General features: G+C 66.5%; 2 protein-coding genes across 4 annotated transcripts; both read right to left on the reverse strand.

Annotated features, from left to right (window-relative positions):
• Positions 1–4,953: 4,953 nt before the first annotated feature.
• On the reverse strand, positions 4,954–7,055 carry SUOX (sulfite oxidase). Its single transcript, XM_075725063.1, is given in 4 exon segments — positions 4,954–5,662; positions 5,664–6,389; positions 6,781–6,928; positions 7,024–7,055. Coding segments are annotated over 4 exon segments (1,611 nt in total). The 3' UTR covers positions 4,954–4,957.
• A 2,130-nt stretch (positions 7,056–9,185) lies between these two features.
• RAB5B (RAB5B, member RAS oncogene family) lies at positions 9,186–12,496 on the reverse strand. Of its 3 annotated transcripts, none has more exons than XM_075724866.1 (5): positions 12,336–12,496; positions 11,628–11,739; positions 11,269–11,391; positions 10,453–10,546; positions 9,186–10,044 (listed from the first exon to the last, which is right to left on the reverse strand). In XM_075724866.1, exons 1-5 carry the CDS (start codon positions 12,494–12,496, stop codon positions 9,929–9,931), a joined length of 606 nt encoding a protein of 201 aa, XP_075580981.1. In that variant the 3' UTR covers positions 9,186–9,928. The 3 variants fall into 3 exon arrangements, with proteins under 3 accessions (XP_075580981.1, XP_075580980.1, XP_075580982.1); XM_075724865.1 differs by having other exon boundaries at positions 11,628–11,779; positions 12,334–12,496; XM_075724867.1 differs by lacking the exon at positions 11,269–11,391 and having other exon boundaries at positions 11,628–11,779; positions 12,334–12,496.
• Positions 12,497–19,847: the final 7,351 nt, after the last annotated feature.

Genomic DNA, 19,847 nt, shown 5'->3' on the forward strand with positions numbered 1-19,847 from the left:
GCTCGAGGCGAACATCTTCAAGCCTCCTGTCGGGGTAAGAATTAGTAAGCGGCGTAAAGGTCCCTGCAGTTTCTTTTTCCCGACCATTGTTTCCATTAGCTGCCGTTTATTTTCCAACGTGAGGACTTTTTTTCCACCTTTGCTGCAAATAGAAGCTCGCTGAACAAACCGGCTGCTCAAAACCACCAAAGTTTGTGTCATTGGAAACGCTTCAAAACCCAGCGCGGGGGAAAGGTTTGCTTTCACAGAGAGCCCTCCATCCTGCGAGTGTCCCCGATTTAAATGCCGAGGAAGCGGCTCTGCCGCACGCTTGCCGGTGCTCGACGGCAGCTGGCACCGGTGCGGCCGGGCCCCGCTCGCCGGGGAAGACCCCGGCTTCAAGCGGTTCGACAGAGGCAGAAGTGAACGGAGCCACCTTTCAAAAGTGAAAATTAAAAGCGCTGTGACGTGGTTTATCCATTATAAAATAGTTCCCATTGTTGCCGTATTTTGAAATATATTACTAAGTAAGATGAAATGTTCATCGCTAACAAAAAAAAAAAAAAAAGATTTAACGCAATGCTGCGGTGGAGGACGGCAGCTGACAGCTCCTCACTGCTGAGCTGGGGACAGACCCTTCGTCTCCTCCGACATTTAGACTCAAGGCTACCCGGGAGCGAAGCAACGCCACGCAGCGCCGGTGGGAGAGAGGCAACGGGGATATTCTTCGGTTACTGCTGTAGGAACGGGCAGAAAAACGTCCTATCCCCCACTCCTAACCACTTGCGCTGGGGTCCGTCACACCAGCCGAGCTAACGTGGCCGCTGCACCCGACTGCGGGAGCCCGGCCTCGCTGCGGAGTCCTAAACCACAAAACCGGGTCCGGTATCATCCCCCCGCGATCCCACAGGTTATCGAGCGGAGACCGTCTCCCAGATAACACCCACGTTTCAGGTGCCTTAACCCAAGAACGGAGCAAAGACGGCTGCAGTTTCCGTCCTTTTTTATAAATAAAGCCAGTGCTTGACAAAACAGGGGAGGAGAGAGAGAAACCCTCCGAGGATCCAGACCCAGAAGCGAGGTCCGGCGGCGGGCAGGTGAGACGCCAGGCACTGTCTCCCATCGAAGCAGGGATGCCGTTTTTCGCTAATATTCACCGCATGCCATTTTTCACTAATATTCACTGCCCGGAGGAGCTCCTCCCAGCTGGAACCGCTCCTAATGCTAACACGACAGGACACGAGCCTTGCCCGCTCATTGATATAATTTCATTTAAAAGCCTACTGATGGAAAAAGGACTATAAACCAGCGCAGTGTAAAACGTAAAATTCCTCGTCTTACGCACGCTCCCGAGGTTCAGCGACTTCAACAAAGTTTTAATTCAAAGCAAACCCAGGGCTGTCTTCTCCCGTGTCTTTGTTCAGCGTCTAAAACCGTGTTGTGCCCTCTGGGCATCACCACAATACGAATAAATAATAACCGTGAGCAACAACGCTGAGCCTACAAAAGATGAAAAGACTTTTCAGGAGACCGCCCCGGCAGCGAAGGGAGGAAAGAGAAGTTCCTTCAGCGCTTACTTGGACAGACGGACAGATACGGACCGCAGGAGAGAGACCCCGGCCTTTAGGAAGCGAAGCCGTGCTGCGCTTTCAACGCCGTCGTTCGCAGCCCAACTTCGCTAACGAGGCTCACGCGCGTTTTAAATGGAGCTGATCCACCGAGAGCGGAGAAAAATTAATCCTCTGCTGGATGCTCCCTCCTCGCGCCCGTCCTGCGTCCGCTGCCCTCAGATAACCCCGAGGACAGAGACCACGTCGGCCCCTGCGGTTCCCGTAATTCCCCTCGGGAGCACAAGCCGCTGCTGTGCAAACAGAATCGGCGCTCCGGGGCCGCGCAGCTCGCTGGCTCCCCAGCTCCTCCAAACACTGACACCTTCACAAGGGCTCCAGAGCCCCGTCCGTCACGGCCGGCTCATCGAGGCCGCTCAGGTTTCCTCGAGTCCTTGGAAGCGAAAGCCAAGATGAGGCCAAAAATCGTTCTCCCGTCCTCGCCGCTCACCCCAGCTGTGCCACAGGACACGGCTCACCCTTCCCCGCTGGCCCCTGCCACAGGCACAGCCTCCGCCAAGGGGCACAGGGTGCGACCCGGCAGACGCAGACGCTCCCCGTTTTCTCTGTACCGGCACCCCAATACGCAGCGGGAAGGTATCCGCGAGCTTCTCCCGGCCAACACCGCCCTCGCCCCATGGACGCCGGCCTCGCCAGGCGCAAAGCGCAGCACGGGGACGCTGCCCGTCCGAAGCGCCAGCGCCTGAGGAAGTCCCCCCACGCTCGCAGCGCAGCCACGTGCCCAGGAGCTGAGACCCCACAAGGAGCAGCCACGAGCGGAGAACACATTTACAGCTGGGCTGCCCGCAGCGGCTTTGGCCCAAAAGCTTCCCCAGAGCTGATGCTGCCTCTTCCCGTGCCCCCCCCCGGGGTCTCTGGGTCCCCCTTTGGCAACCCCCATGGAGCGCCAGGAGCCGGGGCAGGGCATCAGCACGAAGCCCCCGTTTTAGACGACGACAGACGCACTCTCACTGCGAGCAAAACGAGTTGGTCGTTGGCAGCGCAGCTTCTCTTCAGGAGGGGTTCAACGGGAACGGAGTCAGGCAGCAGCTCCGGGACGCCGGTTCCTGGCTTTAGGGAACCCGTACCCACTCCCTGCTCCTCCCAAGCTGCCAGAGCCACGCGCTGCCCGTCCCGGTGCCCCCCCTGTGCAAGCAGGACAAGGGCGCAGCCCCTCCCGGGACCCCAGAGCCATTGCAGAATCGGGAACGGGGAGCAGAGGGGGGTACTGGGGAAAACGGGCTGGGCAAGACAAAAAATGGGGGGTGAACCCCACATCCGAGCATCCCTGTCACACAACCAAAGAGGAGGCTCCGGCGTCTACAGGCTGGTTGGGAAAACCCTGCCCGGAGCCAACGGCTTCACCCAAAAAGCGGCACCCACTGCAGCCTTGACCCCGGAGCCACCGGTGCGGCTGCATTACAGAGGAGTAAAAGTGCTGGGAAAAGGCTCACCCTAAAACCCCAAAGAAATGTCCTCTAAAATCCCCCTCTCGCAAAAGCCGACGCTCCAGAAAACGGACGCAGAGAAGGGAGGGAAGCAGAGGGGAGCGATCCCAAACGGAGCCCTTGGCGGAACAGGGACGCAGAAAAAGCACAAAAACTTCAGCGGGGCTCCCTGCTCCCCCCCGCGCCCGGGACCCCAGCAGCCCCCCACGCTGTCCCTCCGGCCAAGCCCGTTGCTTCCCAGAAACGTCATCCGCTGCTCCAGCACCGAGGGGGGGTCCCCCGCATCCCCTTCCCCGCCGGCGGGGATGATCGTGGCTGGGTCCCGGCGAGGGAGGCAAGACACCCCCAGCCCCCTCGTCCTCCGGAGCAGCCAAGTTTCGGGGCTGTCCCCCCACCCCCCGCAAGGAGGGACACCCCCCCGCACCCCAGGCCGGCTCCAGCCCCCCCAGCCGTCCTGGGGACAGGGGCTCGGGGAAGATTTTGGGGCCCAGGCCCTGGCAGTGGCCGCGACAGCAGCCCCCCCCCCCCCCCGCGGGGGTCTCGCAGCTCCCCAAAACACCCCCTGCCCACCCCCCCCGAGGTAGAGACCCCACTCAAAACCGTGACACCCCCCCCGAGACACAGCCCGCAGCACACGGACACCCCGTCGGAGTGCTCACACACACCCCCCCCCCCGCCCCCCAAGCCAGCCCCCCCAGGAGCGACCCCCGCCCCCCGGGGCCGCTCCCGCAGCCCCCCCCCCCCCAGCGTCCCCCCCAGCCTGACCCACCGCCCCCCACAGCCCCCCCGACCTGGTCACACCCCACTCCCTCCCCCCCCGCCCCAAACCAGCTCCCCCCGCCCCCCCCCGAGCCCGGTCGCTCCCTGACAGCTCCCCCGCCCCGGCCCGCGGCCCCGGCCCCGCTGCCCCCCACCCCGCCCGGCCCCCCGACAGCGACCCCGCTCTCACCGGCGGGGCTCGGGGAGGGCCCCCCCGGCCCGGCCCGGCCCGGCCCGGCCCGGCCGCAGGGCGTGGGGGAGCGGCGGGGGGGGGGGGCTCAGGGCCGCGGCGGCGGCGGCTCCGGCTCCATCGGCGGCGGCTTCACCTGAGGACCCCCCCGCCCGCCCCGAGCCACTTCCGGCCCCCGCGCGCAGCCAGGCCGCGCAGCCGAGCGCCGACGCCCTCGAGCCGCCGGGAGGGGGGCGCCGCGGCCGCCATGGGCCGGCACGGGGGGGGCTCAGCCGAGCGCCGGCGCATCGAGCGGCCGCCGGCTGCCCAGGGGCGGGCAGCGGAGCGCCGAGCGCGGGGCGGAGCGCCGAGGGCATCGATGGAGGCGGGGGGCTTCTGCGGGGGCGGTAACCCATAACCGATAACCGATAATCGATAACCGAGAAGGGATACGGTGGAGACGGACTCACGGGCAGGAGCGGCGACGCACCGAGAGGTACCGGGACCGTGGGCTCAGCGGGACCCCCGCCCCGGGGCGGCCCCAAGGGGACCGGTACCGGATGGGGGGAGCTGTCGGTGAGGCCGGGAGGCCGCAGGGTCGGGGGGGGCTGTGGGGGTCGCACAGGCCAGGGGGAGGGCCCGCGGGGAGGTTGGGGGGCCCGGGGGGGCCCGTAGGGTCGAGGGTCATACAGGGTCATGGGGTCCCATGGGGTCTGGGGGCCAGAGGGGTCCCGCGGATGAGGGGTCCCGGGGTGACCGGGGGCCAGAGGGGTCCCGGCAGCCGGTCTGTAGGGTGGAGGGGCTGTGAGGGGTCCCCCAGGGCCACCCCCCCCGTCCCCGTCCCCCCCACCACCAGCACCGCTGCCCCAGGAAACCGCCGAGTCCATAAAACTGCGCAATCTTTATGGAGCCACTTTCACACGTCGGGGACCGTAAAAAGCGATGACCTTTGAGCCGCCGCCGCCGTGGCCACGCAGGGAGAGCCGCCGGGACGGTCAGCGGCTGACGGTGACGCGGACGCGGTGCCAGGCGTTGCTGAGGACCCCGCGTAGGTTCCAGATGGGTGCCACGGTGTCGGGCTGCACGTTGTAGCTGCCGTCCACCGCCTTGCAGATGATCTCCAGCTCGGCGCCTGCCGCCACCGGCGCCTGCAGCTCCCACAGCGCCCAGGCCCAGGCGCGTCCCGGCACCGGCCGCTCGCCTGCCAGCCGCGCCACTCGCCAGGTCCGGCCGCCGTCCAGCGAGACGTCCACCCGCACCACCTCCCGCCCGCCTCCGCTCCAGGCATAGCCCTTCACCGTCAGCTCTCCCGCCGGCACCGCCGCCCCGGGACGCGGGTGGGTGATGGCCGACTGCACCGGCAGCTCCTGGATGGCCGGCGCCGTCGAGTAGTCCACCGTGTCCCAGTCCACGCAGGGAGAGAAGCCCTTGTAGTCGTTCCGCTGCCAGTGGCTGGGGCTCTCCGCCGGGCTGACGGCCACGCGCCGCAGCCACTTGACGCTGCGGGCGCCCACCACGCCGGGCACCACCACACGCACGGGGAAGCCGTGGTCGCGGGGCAGCTCCTCGCCGTTCATCTCATAGGCCAGCAGCACGTCGGCGGCCGGGCTGATGGCACGGCCGTAGGGGATGGAGGCACCGTACGGGGCCCCCCCGGCGTCGACATCCAGCCCCTCGAAGCAGACGTGCCACTCGCCCTCCCCGCTCCTCCCCGAAGCCGGCGTGCAGCAGGACGTCGCGCAGCCGCGCGCCACCCCAGCGGGCCGTGCTGATGGCCCCGATGTCCCACGACAGCCCCTTGACAGGGCGGACGCGGCTCATCTCAGACCGGCGGTTGCCGGCGCACTGCAGCGTGGCCGTCACCTCGTGCTTGGGGAAGCGGCTGCGCAGCTCGGCCAGCGACAACGAAAGCGCCTGGCCCCCCGGCCCCTCCACCCGCAGCTGGTAGGAGCCGGGGTCCACCACCGGCACTGGCAAGTGGTTGCGGGTGAAGAAAAGCTCGTTGGGTGTCAGGAAGCGCTCGGCCAGCAGCTCCGCCGGCGGCTCCGCGTTGAATGGCTTCTGGCTGTTGACACGCAGGCTGGGGTGCCGGGGGGGGTCCCCGGCGAAGGGGTCCTGGGCGGCATCGGGGGCCGGCAGTGCCTCCTCGGGGCTCAGCTCCCCCACCTTGTACTCCCGCAGCAGCTCCAGGACGTGGGGCTGGCTGTGCACGGCGTAGAGGGCCCAGAAGGGCTCCAGGGCCCCACCGGCCGCCAGCAGCACCTTGTCGGCCCCCCCGGGGTGCAGCTCCACGAAATCAGTGACGTCGAAGACCTCGGTGCCGTGGGTCACCCAAACGCGGTCCTGGGGGGAGCGGTGCCGCCCCACCTCCTCCCGTGTGTACAGGGGGTAGCGGGGGGCCGGGGTGGCCTGGGCCGCCTGGGCGCTCTGGGGGACCCCGGCCACGTCAGCGGGGAGTGCGGCACCCACTGCCCCCTCCCTGGGTGTCCCCTCCCCGGGGGTGCCCCCGCTGCCCCCCGCCTGGGGTCTCCCACCCAAACCGGCCCCCCGGTGCAATGACCCGCAGCTGGGCGGGGGGATGTGGCACCCCGTGCTCCCCCCCGGCTGGCCCCCGGTGTCCCCGTCCCACGGAGGGACCGTGGCAGGGGTGTCCCTATGGATTTGGGCATCCCGGTGCCGCCTCCCCCCAGAGCAGGACCCAGGGGTGCCCCCCCCACCCCCGGAGGCTCCGGGCATCCCGGTGCCGCCCCCCCCCCCGCACTCAGTGCCCCCCCGGGCCCAGCCCCTCCCGGTGCTGCTCCCACCCCCCCCCGCTCACCCGCCGCCGCCGGTCTCCGTAGGCCAGGACGGCTCCGAGGCCCAGCAACGCCGCCAGCACCGGAGCCGCTCCCCGGCGTCCCCCCACGGCCGGGCTGCCGGCGGGGAAGCGGGAGCAGCCGCGGCGGGGCAGCGGCAGCGGCGGGAGCCTGCGGGGAGAGCGGGGCTGAGCGGCCCGGGGCGGCGGGGGGGGGGGCACCGGGGGGCCGCGGGGAGCCCCCCGGGGAGGGGGGGCGGCTCCTACCTGTGCCCGGCGACGGCTCGGAGCAGCAGCATCGCGGCGGCACCTGGGCGGGAGAGAGCGGCTCGGGCGGGCACCGGGAACCGGGCACCGTTACCGGGAACCGGGCACCGTTACCGGGAACCGGCCCCGGGGGAGCCGCCACGGCCCCCGGACAGCAGGGAGCTGCGTGGGGCACCCCCGCTCCGGTGCCCCCTCCCGACTCCGGTGCCCCCCCCCTCCCCAGCCCGGTCCCGTTCCGCCGCGCCGCGCACCTGCGTTACGGCTCCGGTAGCGCGACCTCCCGCTCGGCTCTGCCGCTTTAAGAGAGGGGAGATGGGCGTGGCCTCGGGGGGGCGAGCCCGCTGGCCACGCCCCCTCCCAGCCCCGGCGGGGCGGCGTGGGCGTGGCCTCAGCCCGCAGTGGGGCCCACCAGCGGCGGGACTTAAAGGGGCAACGGCGGGCGGATTTAAAGGGCCAGCGGTGCCACCGGCTGCACCCCCCCAGCCGCCCCCCGCCGCTCCCGGTGGGCAGCCGGGCTCGGTCCCGTTGCTCTCCCCGGGGCGGGCAGCGGCCAACAGCCGGGGGCCGCCGCCCATCTGCCGCTGTGATAAGCGTTATCAGGGCGGGGCCGGGGCTCCCGGCCGCTGTTGGCTCCTGCCCGGTGCCAGCAGCCGGGAGAGGGGGGTGTCCATCCCGCCCCCCACCCCCAATCCCGCCCTGAGCACACACAAGGTGTTTTTCCTTTCTTGGTTTTTTTTGTTTTTTTTTTTTTTCCGTTTGTTTGGTTTTACTTACATTAAATACATCAGTAAATCAGCGGTTGAGTTCTGTTACCATGATTGTTATTTAAATGCAATGGAGGAGCTTTCTCAAAGCAAAAAGAAAAGAAAAAAAAAAAAAAAAAGAAAAAAAATACAACCAGAGAAGCAGCAGAAGAAAAAGAAAGTGAGAAAAGCTGCAGTGTCCCCATTTGGTCCAGGGTTTTGGCCAGAAGATGGGGGGGGGGGGGGGGGGGAGATGTGGGGCTGCCAGCATCATCTGGGCAGGGTTCAGGTCACCGTGGGGGGCAATGGGGTCCCCAGCCCCGCTAGCCACAGGCCCTTGGTTAATTAAATACAAGCCACCGACTTGGGGGAGCTCCGCCAGCCGGACCCCAGCCCCAGAGAAGCCGCAGTCGTTGCCCATGCCGCGGCACGAGGCACCAGCACGAGGCACCGGCACGGCCGGGGGTGCAGGGGAAGCCAGGCTGGCCCCGGGGGGCTGCCCCGTAGCGGGGGCCTCATACGAGACGGCTCCCTCCGCCCCACAGCCACGGCAGCGAGCGGGTCTCCCCCGCTGCCCCACGGCCCTGGGGGGGGGCACAGAGCCCCCCAACCCTGCAAGCAGGACCCCCCAGAGGCGGGGGGGAGCGGGAGGCTCCTGGCGGGTGCTGGGAGCTACAGGATGCGGCCCCAGCCAGAAAAATGCCCGCTGGGGAGCAGGGACCCATGGCCCGGGGGGTGCTGCCCTCCACAGATGTGCTGCTGCCTTGGGGTGTCCCACATCGGGGTGTCCCCACTTTGGGGTGTCCGCCCGCTTCGGGGTGTCCCCTTGTGCCGCAGCATCCTGACCAGAAGCACCTGCGCATCACCCGGGGGTGCCACCTGCGTCCCCCTCTCCGTGGGGCCCTTTCGTTCCGCCGCCGCCGGGACCGACCGACGGCGCTTGGCAACGTTCCCGACTCTCCCGAGCGCGGCCGCAGTGCGACCGTGAGTTTCTCCCGCCAAGAAAGCTCCTTAGGGAAAGCAGAAACAAAACTCGATCAGCGCGGTGCCTCCTTCCCCCTCCGCCGCCCCCGAGGGCTCGGAGCCAACAGGACCGAAAGAAAAAAAAAAAAACCCAAACAAAAAAAACCCCAAGGTGCATCTTAACAGGACATTTCCACGACTAAAGTGCAAACCAGAGACGTCCCTCGCCCGCTGCCAGACGGGGGGACGGGGACAAACTGCAGAGGAAGAGGAGAGATCGGCAGGTTTATCGGCGACCGACCGCGTCGGGATGACCGGAGGGACCTCGCTCGCGGGGCGGCCGCAAGCGATAACGTGCGACAGCTCCACCGGCAAAAGTGGAGTGGCGACGGGGAAGGGTCGCTCGTGCGGGCTGCACGGCGCTCAGGGTGCGGCGGTCGCCCCGCTTTCCCCCTCTCCCCCTAAAAAAAGTCCCCAGGCACTTCCGATCATCCAGCAAAAAAAACCAAAGGCCACCTAGGAGAAAATGAAGGACACTGCAGCTTTTCTCCCCCCCCCCCCCCCGACAGCCAAACAGAAGAAACAGGAGGGGAAGAAAAAAAAAAAAAAAAAAAAAAAAAGGGAAATTAAAAAGAAATCCATGACAGACCCCCTCGGAAAAATCCCATTTTTTCCAGAGGTCTCCGGTTCCAGCTGGTTCGCCACAAGGTCAACCTCCGAGGCCGATGCTGCCGCCTCCTCGGGTCTCTCCCTGCCCCAGCTCTACGGGGAGGGTGGAAGGAGAGGCGATAACGGGAACACAGATTTACCAAAGCAGAGAGGGAGGTGGGAGAGGGAGGAAAACGGAGGGAAGAATCAGGATATTAGGTTGCTATTTGCACCTATAATACAAAGTGAAGAAGAGTTTGTGGTTTTTTTGTTGGGGTTTTTTGGGGTGGTTTTTTTGTTGGTTTTTTTTTTTTTTTTTTTTTTGAAGTTAAGTCCCCGGCTGCTCTAGTTCCACTGCCTTTGGGATGATGGTAACGGGTGTCTGGTGGTGGTTTTGAAGCATTAAAAAGTGCAGTTAGAGGGAGCTCTCGGGAGGGTTTTGGTTCAGACGGGTTTCTTGGTGTGCCGTTATGGAGGTGAGGTGTGCTGGACGGGGAGGGAGGTTATATCTTAGCTCTTCCTCTCGCGCGGGCGCTGGCGGAGGCCGCCTTTTAGTTGCTACAACACTGGCTCTTGTTCTGCTGGCTCTGCTCGTGCAGGTCCACGCCTCTGCTCCTGCCCGCTGCTCCGCTCGTGCTCTGGGGCTCGCTCTTTGGCAGCTTCTTGGCTGGAGGGGGAAGATGGGCGAGATGGCAGCGGCGGCGGGAGCGGGATAGGGACCGTCCCTGCGGCACAGCCCTGCCGCTGTGGGCTTCGGCGCGGGCCGAGGGATCCCGTGGAGACCCTGAAGCCATCCCGGCCGTGGCAGCAAAGCCCAGGGGGGGAAAGAGCAGTTCCCCTTCGAGCTGCTCTTGGTGCCGAGCATCGGCTCCGCACGCCTCGGCGCTGAGCCCCGGCGGCGGCACCGCAGCCCGTGGCACAGCTACCGCCAAGGCCACGAGGAGCCATGCTGGCTGGAGGGCAGGACGGGCACCGGCTCTGCTCAGCCTCCCAAAAAACTCTGGGGGTGAAGCCGCACCCTGGGGCAGACCCCCTTACACCCCACCCTCACCCCCAGCCGCTCCTGGAGCCTCACCGATGGCCAAGAAGAGGTCATTGACGTTCATCGCCGTCTTGGCCGATGTCTCCATGAACAATAGGCTGTTGTCATCTGCGTAGGCCTGCGCCTCCTGCAAGAGACGCGGGTGAGGGTCCGGCAGCCGAAACCCCAGTGCTGGGGCGTGTCCAGAGAAGGGCGACGGAGCTGGGGAAGGGTCTGGAGCACAGGGCTGGTGGGGAGCGGCTGGGGGAGCTGGGGGTGTTCAGCCTGGAGAAGAGGAGGCTGAGGGGAGACCTGATCGCTCTGCAGCTCCTGACAGGAGGGGGCAGGGAGGGGGGTCGGGCTCTGCTCCCAAGGAACAGCGATGGGACGAGAGGAAATGGGCTCAAGCTGCGCCGGGGAGGTTTAGGTTGGATATTGGGAGAAATTCCTTCATGGAAAGGGTGGCCAAGCGTTGGAACAGGCTGCCCAGAGAGGTGGGGGAGTCCCCAGCCCTGGATGGGTTCAAAAAACGTGCAGAGGTGGCACTTTGGGCCATGGTTTAGTGGGCATGGGGGTGTTGGGTTGATGGTTGGGCTGATGATCTTAGACATCCTTTCCAACCTTAATGATTCCTCGTTTTTACTTTCATTATAAATGATCCAGTCACCACGCCAGGAAAGATGAAATTATGACTCTCCCCTGAACTGGTTTAGTGGTAGACTTGGCAGTGTTAGGTTAATGGTTGGACTGGACGATCTTAAAGGTCTTTTCCAACCCAAACGATTCGATGATTCTATGATCTCCCGCGGCAGCACCAAGGCAGGGACAGGAGCTCGCAGCGACCCGGAGGAGCCTGGCGCCGACACTTACTTCGTACTCCACCATGCGTTTGCTGGCCAGGTCAGCCTTGTTGCCCGCGAGGGCGATCACGATGCTGGGGCTGGCTTGTCTCTGCAGCTCCTTCACCCATGTCTTCGCCCGTGCAAACGTTTCCTAGGAGCAGAGGTGGGAACTCAAGGCTCGTCCCACCGCTGCGCTGCAAGGCGGGCGTCTTAGAGGGAACCCCCGCCGCAGCAAGAGCCGCCCCCAATTCTCTGCGAGGAGACGGCCCCCCCGGGGAGACCCCCACAGCCACCAGCACCCCCCGAGCCGCGCAGGCCTTCGCTCCCGGGCAGTTTAACCGAGGTGCCTCGCGCCTGGCAGCCGAGGAGCACGGGGAGGGACCCTACCTGGTTGGTGATATCATAGACCACGATGGCAGCTTGTGCCCCCCGGTAGTACATCGGGGCCAGACTGTGGTATCTCTCCTGGCCGGCCGTATCCCAGATCTCAAACTTTACCGTTGTGTCATCCAGGCAGACGGACTGTGTAAGGAACGCCGCTGTCGAGAGGAAAGACGGTTGTTAGCATCACGTCGGCCGCCCCGGCTGCGGGCAACTATCCAACGGGCAGCGGGGAACCCTCCCCACACCCCCAGTCTGGCCCCAGAAGGGATGCGGACGTGGGCGCACCCCGACCCCGCAGCCGGCTCCAGGACCAGCAGAGCAGAGAAGCCCGTTAATCGAGCGCGTTAGTCACGTCGAGCCCAGCTTGCTGAGGAAAAAAAAAAAAAAAAAAAATCCCATCCGCTCTGCGCGAGCAGCGTGGTTAGCAGGGGATCGGCACGGGGTCCTGCACCGGCTGCGGCCCGCCGCCGCATCCACCGAGGCGTCACCGCCCGCCGCCGCGAGACTGCAGGACGTGGCGTGGGGACCGCAGCACGTGGAGCGCCGGCTGCCGAGCCGTGGCAGCAGGGCAAGGGCTCGGCGCGGGCTTGTAATAAAGGGGAAATAAAACCGGCGCAAGGCAAAGCTGTGGCGGCGGGGCTGCGGGTGCCCATGAGCGTTACTTGAGGGTGCGGGGAGTACCCAGGGTGGGCGCCTGTCGCCGACTCACCGCCGATGGTGCTCTCCTGGTACTCGTGGAATTGGCCCTTGACGAAGCGTAGCACCAGGCTGGATTTCCCCACCGCCGACTCGCCCAGCAGCACCAGCTTGAACTGACAGATTTTACTGGCTTGGGACTGCCCGTTCGGCCTGGCGGCTCCTCGGCTGGTCATGGCCTAGGTGCTGCTGGCGCCGCGCGCCCTGCGAACCGGAGAGCCGGGAAGGCACCGAGGCGTCCGCGCCGGGCAGGGGCTGAGTGCAGGGTGCTGGCCTTCAATCTGCTCGGCTGTCCTGGAAGGAGGAGAGAGCCGTCAGCACGCTGAACGCACACAGCGCAACGCTCCCACGTTCCCCCCGGGACCGTATCACATCCACGGAGACACGCTCCGCCGAGCTTTAGCGGGCAAAACTCTTCTTGCCTCAAGCTACAACGCGTTGCTCGTTACGGGGTCTTTCCCTGGGGTCTCCCCACCACCACCCCAAGCAACACGCGGCACAGACCCGCAGACCGCGGCTCCGCTCCCAGAGCCTTTATTCCAGAGGGATTTCACGGAGCAGCAAATCGCTCAGTAGGAACTAATCCAAGAGCCAGGCAGACGGGATCCTCGCGGCCGAGGAGGCTGGGAGTGAGTCAGCAGTCCTCCCGCTCCCGGCCGCCACGGCGAGCAGCCCCCAGTGCCGGGACATGCTGCACCGGCGGAGCCGAGGAGCCGGGGCAGCGGGGAAAGGGGCGGCGGGAGAGCGGCCAGCCGGCGGCAAGCGGCTCCAGGCCTGGGCCGCTCTTGTTTATGCGGCAGCCGGGGAAATGCCACAACAGCTCTGGCTGCTTCCCCGCCAGCCGGCCAGGAGGAGGGGTTGGAAACAAACTCCCCAGCTCTGCCTTAAAGTTCCTCAGCCCTGGTTTGGTTGTTTGGTTTTTTTTTTTTCTTCCCTGTTTTGCTTTGTTTTCTACACTGGACATGAGCAGCAGGGGTCTGACAGAGCTGGGGGTGCAGGCTGCATCCCCCTCGAGGATAAGGCATCGCCTCAGCCGGTCGTGCGTCCCGCCAGCACCAGCCCGACGCCGGCTGAGCAGCTCTGCCTGGCTGGAGCTGCCCTCAAGCAGCCGGCGCTCTCGATCCCTGCCCGCCGAGCAGGCTGCCCGCTCGAATCCGCCGTCAGCAGGATCCAGCACAGCACCCGGAACGACACGCGGCTCCTCAGAGCCCGAGAGGGTGGGCGCTGGGAGGGGGCACTCGGGGGAGACAAAACCCGAGGGTCACTGGGCAGCCGGAGCTTCGGCATCCGTGGTTCACGCACCCAGAGAACGTGGGAGAAAGCAGGATTTGTATATTTTTTTTTTAGGAGCTAATCTCACTCTCCCTTGTAACACTCCAGTCCCAAGGTTGCGGGGCCGCAGCAGAGATTTATCCGCGCCAGCGGGACCAGGCAGGCGACAGGACAAGGATCGCAGAGACCAGAAGCAACAAGCGGAAAGCTGTTTGCTGCCAGTTCCCCTTCCCCATCTGCCTGAAGACGTAAGCAGGGCTAAAGCCGGACAAGCCCGGCAGGAAACGCTCGCTAACCGCAGCACTCACGCAGCGCGGACCCCAACCCAGCCATCCCTGGACCTCTCTGGGAGAAGGGGGACGGCCCTTGCCTCCCCCAAAGCACAGCAAAGCCCCGGGAACACAAACTCAAGGGCACGGGGCTCAGCTGGGCGCAGGGAATGCTGCCTCCCTCCTCCAGCACCGCTCGGGAGCGGGATGGCTCAGCCGCGGCCTCGGCAGCATCCCGAGCACAGCTTGGCTCGGCATGACCTGCCGGGAGGCAGCCGGCATAGCCCGGGCTGCCAGACCGCTGCCAATTCTTTTTGGTTTGATCCAGAAAGGCATTGAGAGAGCTCACGCAGGATGAGGCCGGGCACGGGCGCGGGCGAAGTTCAGGAACACTTCAGCCGAGCGTTACTCTCAGGAGCTTAGAGGCAGGGATGAAGATTTGACAAGTATTTTAACTATTCCGAGCAGAAATCCCCATCCCGGCAGCAACGCAGCCCATGACGAGACCAGGGCAGAGAGCAGGACCCGCTCCAGTGGCGGCACCGGGGCACAACGCTCATTTCGGCTCCAGCCGCCCTCGAAGCCCAAAGCACAAGCGGGAATCCCAAAGCCCAGAGCACAAGTGGGAATCATGGGGATGCGGAGGGACCGGCTCGCTGTCCGCAGCTCAGCGCTTGGCCTCCCTCTGCCAGCCAGATCAGCTCCTTCCCCTGCAAACATCACCGAGCTCTGAAGCAACCGCTGCTGGAATCCACTTTGGGAACAGATCCGCCTCGCCCTCTCCAAGTCTGGTCTCGCTCTCCTTCGCCAGCTCAGCCCGGCGCTGCCGGGGCCGGTCCATTCCGCAGGCCGGGAGCGACAGCATCGGTCCCAAGCCAGCCCTGAGCACCGCAGCCTGGCTCCCTCCTTCCTCGGGGCAACTTTCCTGCCAAAAGCCGCTCCCCTCCCAGCCCGGGTGCTATTTCAGCAGCAGCCCGGGCTCCCCGCAGGTGCGGAGGTCGAGGGCGCTCACCCAGACCCCGGCCGCAGCAGCTCACCCCGCGGGGACTCCACGCCGACTCCGCACCGCCACGCCGTTAGACCTCCGCCACCCGCTTGCCGGGGATTTACGACACCAGGTCCCGGCACCCTGGCTCAGTTGGAGCCGCGCGGCGAGCGCCCAGAATAGATCCTGTGCTTATTTATAAGGGAGGAGCTGCCAGGCAGCTGCGGGCAAAGGGCTCCAGCTCAGAGGGGAATGGTCGCTCCCCACCGGACAGGGACCAGCCGGGACCCCCCGACCACGGGCAGCGGTTTCACCAGGCGCCCAGCCTCACGCCGCACCTCTCTGCAGGCAGTTGTTCAGCACAAATCCCAAGTCACCTCTTCCAGGACCTGAGGAGCCACGTGGCCCGTGGATCCTGGCCATCTGCGGACCCCCAGCATCGCATGGGTCTCCTCATCCTCCTCCTCCTCTGGACGGTGAGGTGGGAGCTGCCTCCTCCACGCTGCTCAGGTGGGTGCTCCAGGGAGAGCTTTGCATACAGCGAGCTCCTGGATAAAGCCATCGCCGTCCCATGAAGCCATCGGCTGCTGGGAGCACTCCGGGGTTTGCCGGAGAAACGGCCCCGAGGCTTTGGCTGTTTTCGCCGGCATCTGGAGCTGGACGGCTCTGTCCTCGCCCGCCCACGCTCAGCAGGACCCCCGGGCACCACCGGCCATGGAAGGAGCCGCTTCTCCTGCCCAGGAGCCACTTCGGCACACTGAAAGCACAGTGGCCCTGAAATCCTGCCTGCACCGGGGCTCCTCCGAGGGATTACAATACAACCGCTCGAATTCAGCTGCCCTCAGACGAACCTGGGCTTCAGGGCATCAGAAGATCCATAGACCCTCCGAGACAACCAGATATTCACACCAAAACATGGCCGCAACAGGTGAAAAGCTGGCTATATGTCGGTCTATAGAAGTCTGCAGCTATTTTCGGCGCGCTTTCGTGTCATCAGCAATTACTGTCAGCTGCTGGTTGAGCGAGATTTACGGTGTGACAACGGCGAGCACCAACAACCATGAGCGGGGCTGCAAAACCCGCCGGGATGAATCTGCTCCTCCGCTGCCGTGGCAGTGGAGGCTTTCCCCGGCCGAGGGCTGCGCCCGCCGCCGGTGCGGCAAACAGGTCGACCGGTGCCTGATGAGGTTCGGGGTTGTCCGAGGCCGCCTCACGCCGTCTCCTCCAAAATGCCCTTCCCAAACGGGATCCCAAAGGCTCCCGGGACGCGGCGTTCAGAGGCAGCGTCTCACCCACCTGCCCAACCGCCGGCTGCCGGCACCACCGAGCCCTGTGGCCGAGGGCTGCGCCGGCTGAACCGCGCTCGGGAGAAGGGGGCATCCCTCGCAGGGGAGGGTTGCAACAGCCCCGTCTGGGCTAACTGCTTTCCTGTTGCCAGCGATACTTTTCCTATGTCCCAATCGCGCTCAAGCAACCACCCAGAGGCACGCGGGGGCTCGGCCCGCCGCGGATTTGGCCAGCTGGTGCTGGGGGGGAGCTCCCAGTTACAGAGGGAGTCCGGCTTTTACCGTGCAGGCGGGCAGCCCATGCCAAGGGAGCTCTGGCTTGCAAAGCAAAACCGAGCTGGTATGAGCCGGCGAGCGTCATACGAAGTCACCCCACAGCTCTCGTCGCTGGGCATCCCTCCTTAACGAAATATTGAGATCTTGCGACTCAGCCAGCTCCAACGGCTTGGCGACGCGAAGGTCTCGGCGAGCTGCTGCGGAGGACGGTGGAGAGCCGGCTCTCCCCCAACCCGCACGGCACGTAAAGCCAGTTACAGCGGCCGTACTCAAGCTGTTGCACGGCAGAGCCGGTTCACAGCCCCGGTCAAGGGACGGGCTCCGGCCCCGCTCGGCCGCACACCATCCCCCCACGCCTCACCAGCGTCACACCCGAGATAGCGCCGACACGCGCTCAAGGCCACCCCGGCGAAGCTTCCCGTCTTCCCAGGAGGGATCCAGGCTCCGCTCCGGCACCAAGCCACCGCTTGCTGAAGGTACCCGGTACAAACAGCGAGCCCTGCACAGACTTGAGGGATCCAGCCCAGCTCGACGTCCGCAGCTGCGGTGGGAGATGCCCTGTGGAAGAGGGGCCCGGTGGGCGGCTTCTCGGAGATGAGACCAGCATTTATTGATCCGCTCTTCCACGACAGCGCCGGGTCCCTCCATCTTGCAGCGATTTGGGCAGCTCCCACCCTGTGCCAGCGGGTTTGGCACCGGCTTGGGCAGCCCTGACTGAGACCCGTGTGCCAGGGACGCTCTCCCTTCCTTCCTCGGAGTGGCCAAAGCCGCAGCCCAGGAGCCCAACCCCACGGCCCGGTCAGCACCTCCGGCCTGAGGCAGATTTCCTCAGAGCCAGGAGAGGCTCTGGAAGCCAAAGCTCCCGGCAAAAGCGCACGGGAAGCCCCACTTCTGGGAGAACCACAGCTCTGGCACAGAAATCGGTGGGAAAGTTGAACGCACGGCAGATGTGCATCCCGTATGGGGGTGTGGGAGACGGGGAGCCCCACATAGAATGCTGGGGCCTCTCCCAGCTCCTCTGGATGCCCCATGGAGCCTCGCACGCCCATGGGGACGGCTCGGCCTCGGCAGGCAGGAGCCGGTGCCGCTCCGCAGGGATCTCGAAGGGCTTCTTGGCCTCCATGATTCGCTCCCGCCTTTGCCCTAACTGCTGCGATGTCACACCAGGGCCTCGTACGGGCAGACGGGACCGCAGTCGGTCCATACCGGGGAAGAACAGCAGCACAGACCCAATCACCTGAGGCCTCTCGGGCACCAGGACCCCACAGACCAACACTTACCACTCCAGCACCAGCTCGGTGACACCGGGGGGAGGATGCACAGCGGGGACCCCCCGCACCCTTCTGCCAGGGACCCCCTGGGGGCACCAGCCCCCTCTCCGCAGCCCCTCTGCGGTGCCCCGAGAGGCAGGGAGGGAACCACCGACCCCACGGCGGGGCCGGGGTTGCCCAGGGGGGAGCGATGGGTGCCACGGGGACCTGCCGCACCCCACGGGCAGGGGGGCAAACACCCCCGCAACGGGCGGCAGCGGCTGCATGCCCCCATGAAGGGACTGGGGCCCCCGCCAGCCCTGCGGGTGGGCGACCCGCCGGGGCCCGGGGGGCTCCCACCGCTCCGGTTCCCTGCGGCTGCGGGGAGCGAGGCAGCCCCAGCCCGGGGGACGGGGGGGGAACCTCGCACCCCGCCCGCTCTGCCCGGGGGGTACCCAGCCCCACCCCCACAGGCCTCTGTCCCCCTCGGAACCCCGCGGCCCGGCCCCCCCCAGCGCCCCGCGTCCCCCCCCGGGCCCCAGCACCGCCACCGCCCCAGGCCTCCCCCGGCCCGCAGGGCCCTGGGCCCCCGCAGCCACCTCCCCAAGCGCCCCCGGAGCCGCCCTCCCCGGCCCGGCCCCCCCGGTACCTCGGCGCCCGGCCAGGCCCTCCCGTCGCGGCCCCAAGCGCACAAACAGCGGCTCAACCAAACCCTCCTGGAGCGGGCGGGATTAAGAGGTGGCTCCGCCAATCGCTGAGGCGCAGCCGGGCGGTGGGCACGCCTCTTCCTCTCCGTTGGACCAATGGGAGAGGCGGGATGCGCGCCATCGCCCCGCCCCGCGTTGAAAAGCCAATCGGCGGCGGCGAGAGGGCGGATGGGCAGTGGTCCGGCCAATAGGAGCGAGTAGAGCGGACGGCCAATGGTCGGCGGGAATGTCATGAGGGAGGCAGTGCTTGGGGTGAGTGACTAGGCGTGAGGCCAACGGGAAGCGCCGCCGCGCGGGGGGCGACATGAACAACAAATAAGGTGACCTAAGGGGGAGGACCCCTGAAGACACAGAGACCAATGAGAGCGCAGGACGCTGCCGCGTCGCCCAATCACAGGGCAGAAAGGGCCCGGCCCGACCAACCCAAGACCAGCGGCACGATGAGTGACGCGTGAGCGAGGCGGTGCCTCGCGGCCAATCACAGGACGCGCTGCCCATGATTGACAGCCCGCTGGGCAGGGCGAGCGCGGGGACCGCTGGGAGCCGCGACCCCTGACCCCGCCCCCAGCGGTGGCTCCGCTCACCTGAATGCGGCAGCGCCCTCCCCTAGGGGCGGAGCCTGGCTCAGCCAATAGCGGCGCTCCAGAGCGGAGATGGGCGTGGCCAGCCAAAGGCGTGGCGGGGGCGGAGCCTCTGGCGCTGGGGGCGTGGCCAAGGCCGCGGCGGGGGGGGCACCGGGGCCGCCTATGGGGACCTATAGCGGGGGGCGGGGGGGGGACACGGGGCAATATGGAGCCGTGCGGGAGGGCCCCGCAGCCACGGGGGCTGGGACCGGAGCGGGGGGGGGTGGGGGGGGCAGGCACCATGGCGGGGCCTGGGGTGGACAGGGGGTGGTCACGGCCGGGGGGTGGGGGGTGATGGGGGGCAGGGGGGGGTGACGGTGTCGCTGCCCCCCCCCCACGCCGGCGCCACACACGGAGTCCGACACCGAGTACAAAATTGCAGAAGTTACAAAAGTCGGCGAGAAAAAAACACGGGGTTGGGGGGGAGACCCCGAGCGAGGGGGGGGGAAGGGGGTTGGGGGGCTTCAGGTGATACGGGGGAGCACCCATCGCCCCCCCCGGGGGGCAAAGCCTCTGCCCCAGGCGTGGCGTCACCCGCAGGCAGTGCCGTCCCGGTGCTGCGGGGAGGAGGAGGAGGATGGTGGGGATGCGGGTGCTCCCCCACCCCGTCCCAGCCCCCCCAGAGGGGCTGTAAGTGCCAAAAGTCCGGGCGAGGCGGGGGGGGTGCAGGGGGGGGCCTCGCCGCGTTGGGAGCAGAGCGGTACGGGACCTTTGGGCAGGATGGGACCCACAGCCGGGCCCTGGCTCCGAGCCGGGGGGGTCCTGGCAGCCGCAGGGGGGGTCCCGAGCCCCTGGGACAGACGTCAGCGCTCACAGCGTGGGGACAGGGGGGTCCTTTTGGAACGGGGCACAGGAGGCA

Source organism: Pelecanus crispus, chromosome 26 (assembly GCF_030463565.1).
Source record: "Pelecanus crispus isolate bPelCri1 chromosome 26, bPelCri1.pri, whole genome shotgun sequence".
Lineage (NCBI taxonomy): Eukaryota > Metazoa > Chordata > Aves > Pelecaniformes > Pelecanidae > Pelecanus > Pelecanus crispus.

Excerpts from the sequence above, each read along its gene's own strand:
- RAB5B (XM_075724865.1), bottom strand. The coding sequence starts at position 12,496 with ATGACCAGCCGAGGAGCCGCCAGGCCGAACGGGCAGTCCCAAGCCAGT. Across the intron at positions 11,392-11,627 it reads TCTATGATATCACCAACCAG|GAAACGTTTGCACGGGCGAA; the intron begins GTAGGGTCCCTC and ends CTCTGCTCCTAG. Across the intron at positions 10,045-10,452 it reads TGACCTCTTCTTGGCCATCG|CCAAGAAGCTGCCAAAGAGC; the intron begins GTGAGGCTCCAG and ends TTCCCCCTCCAG.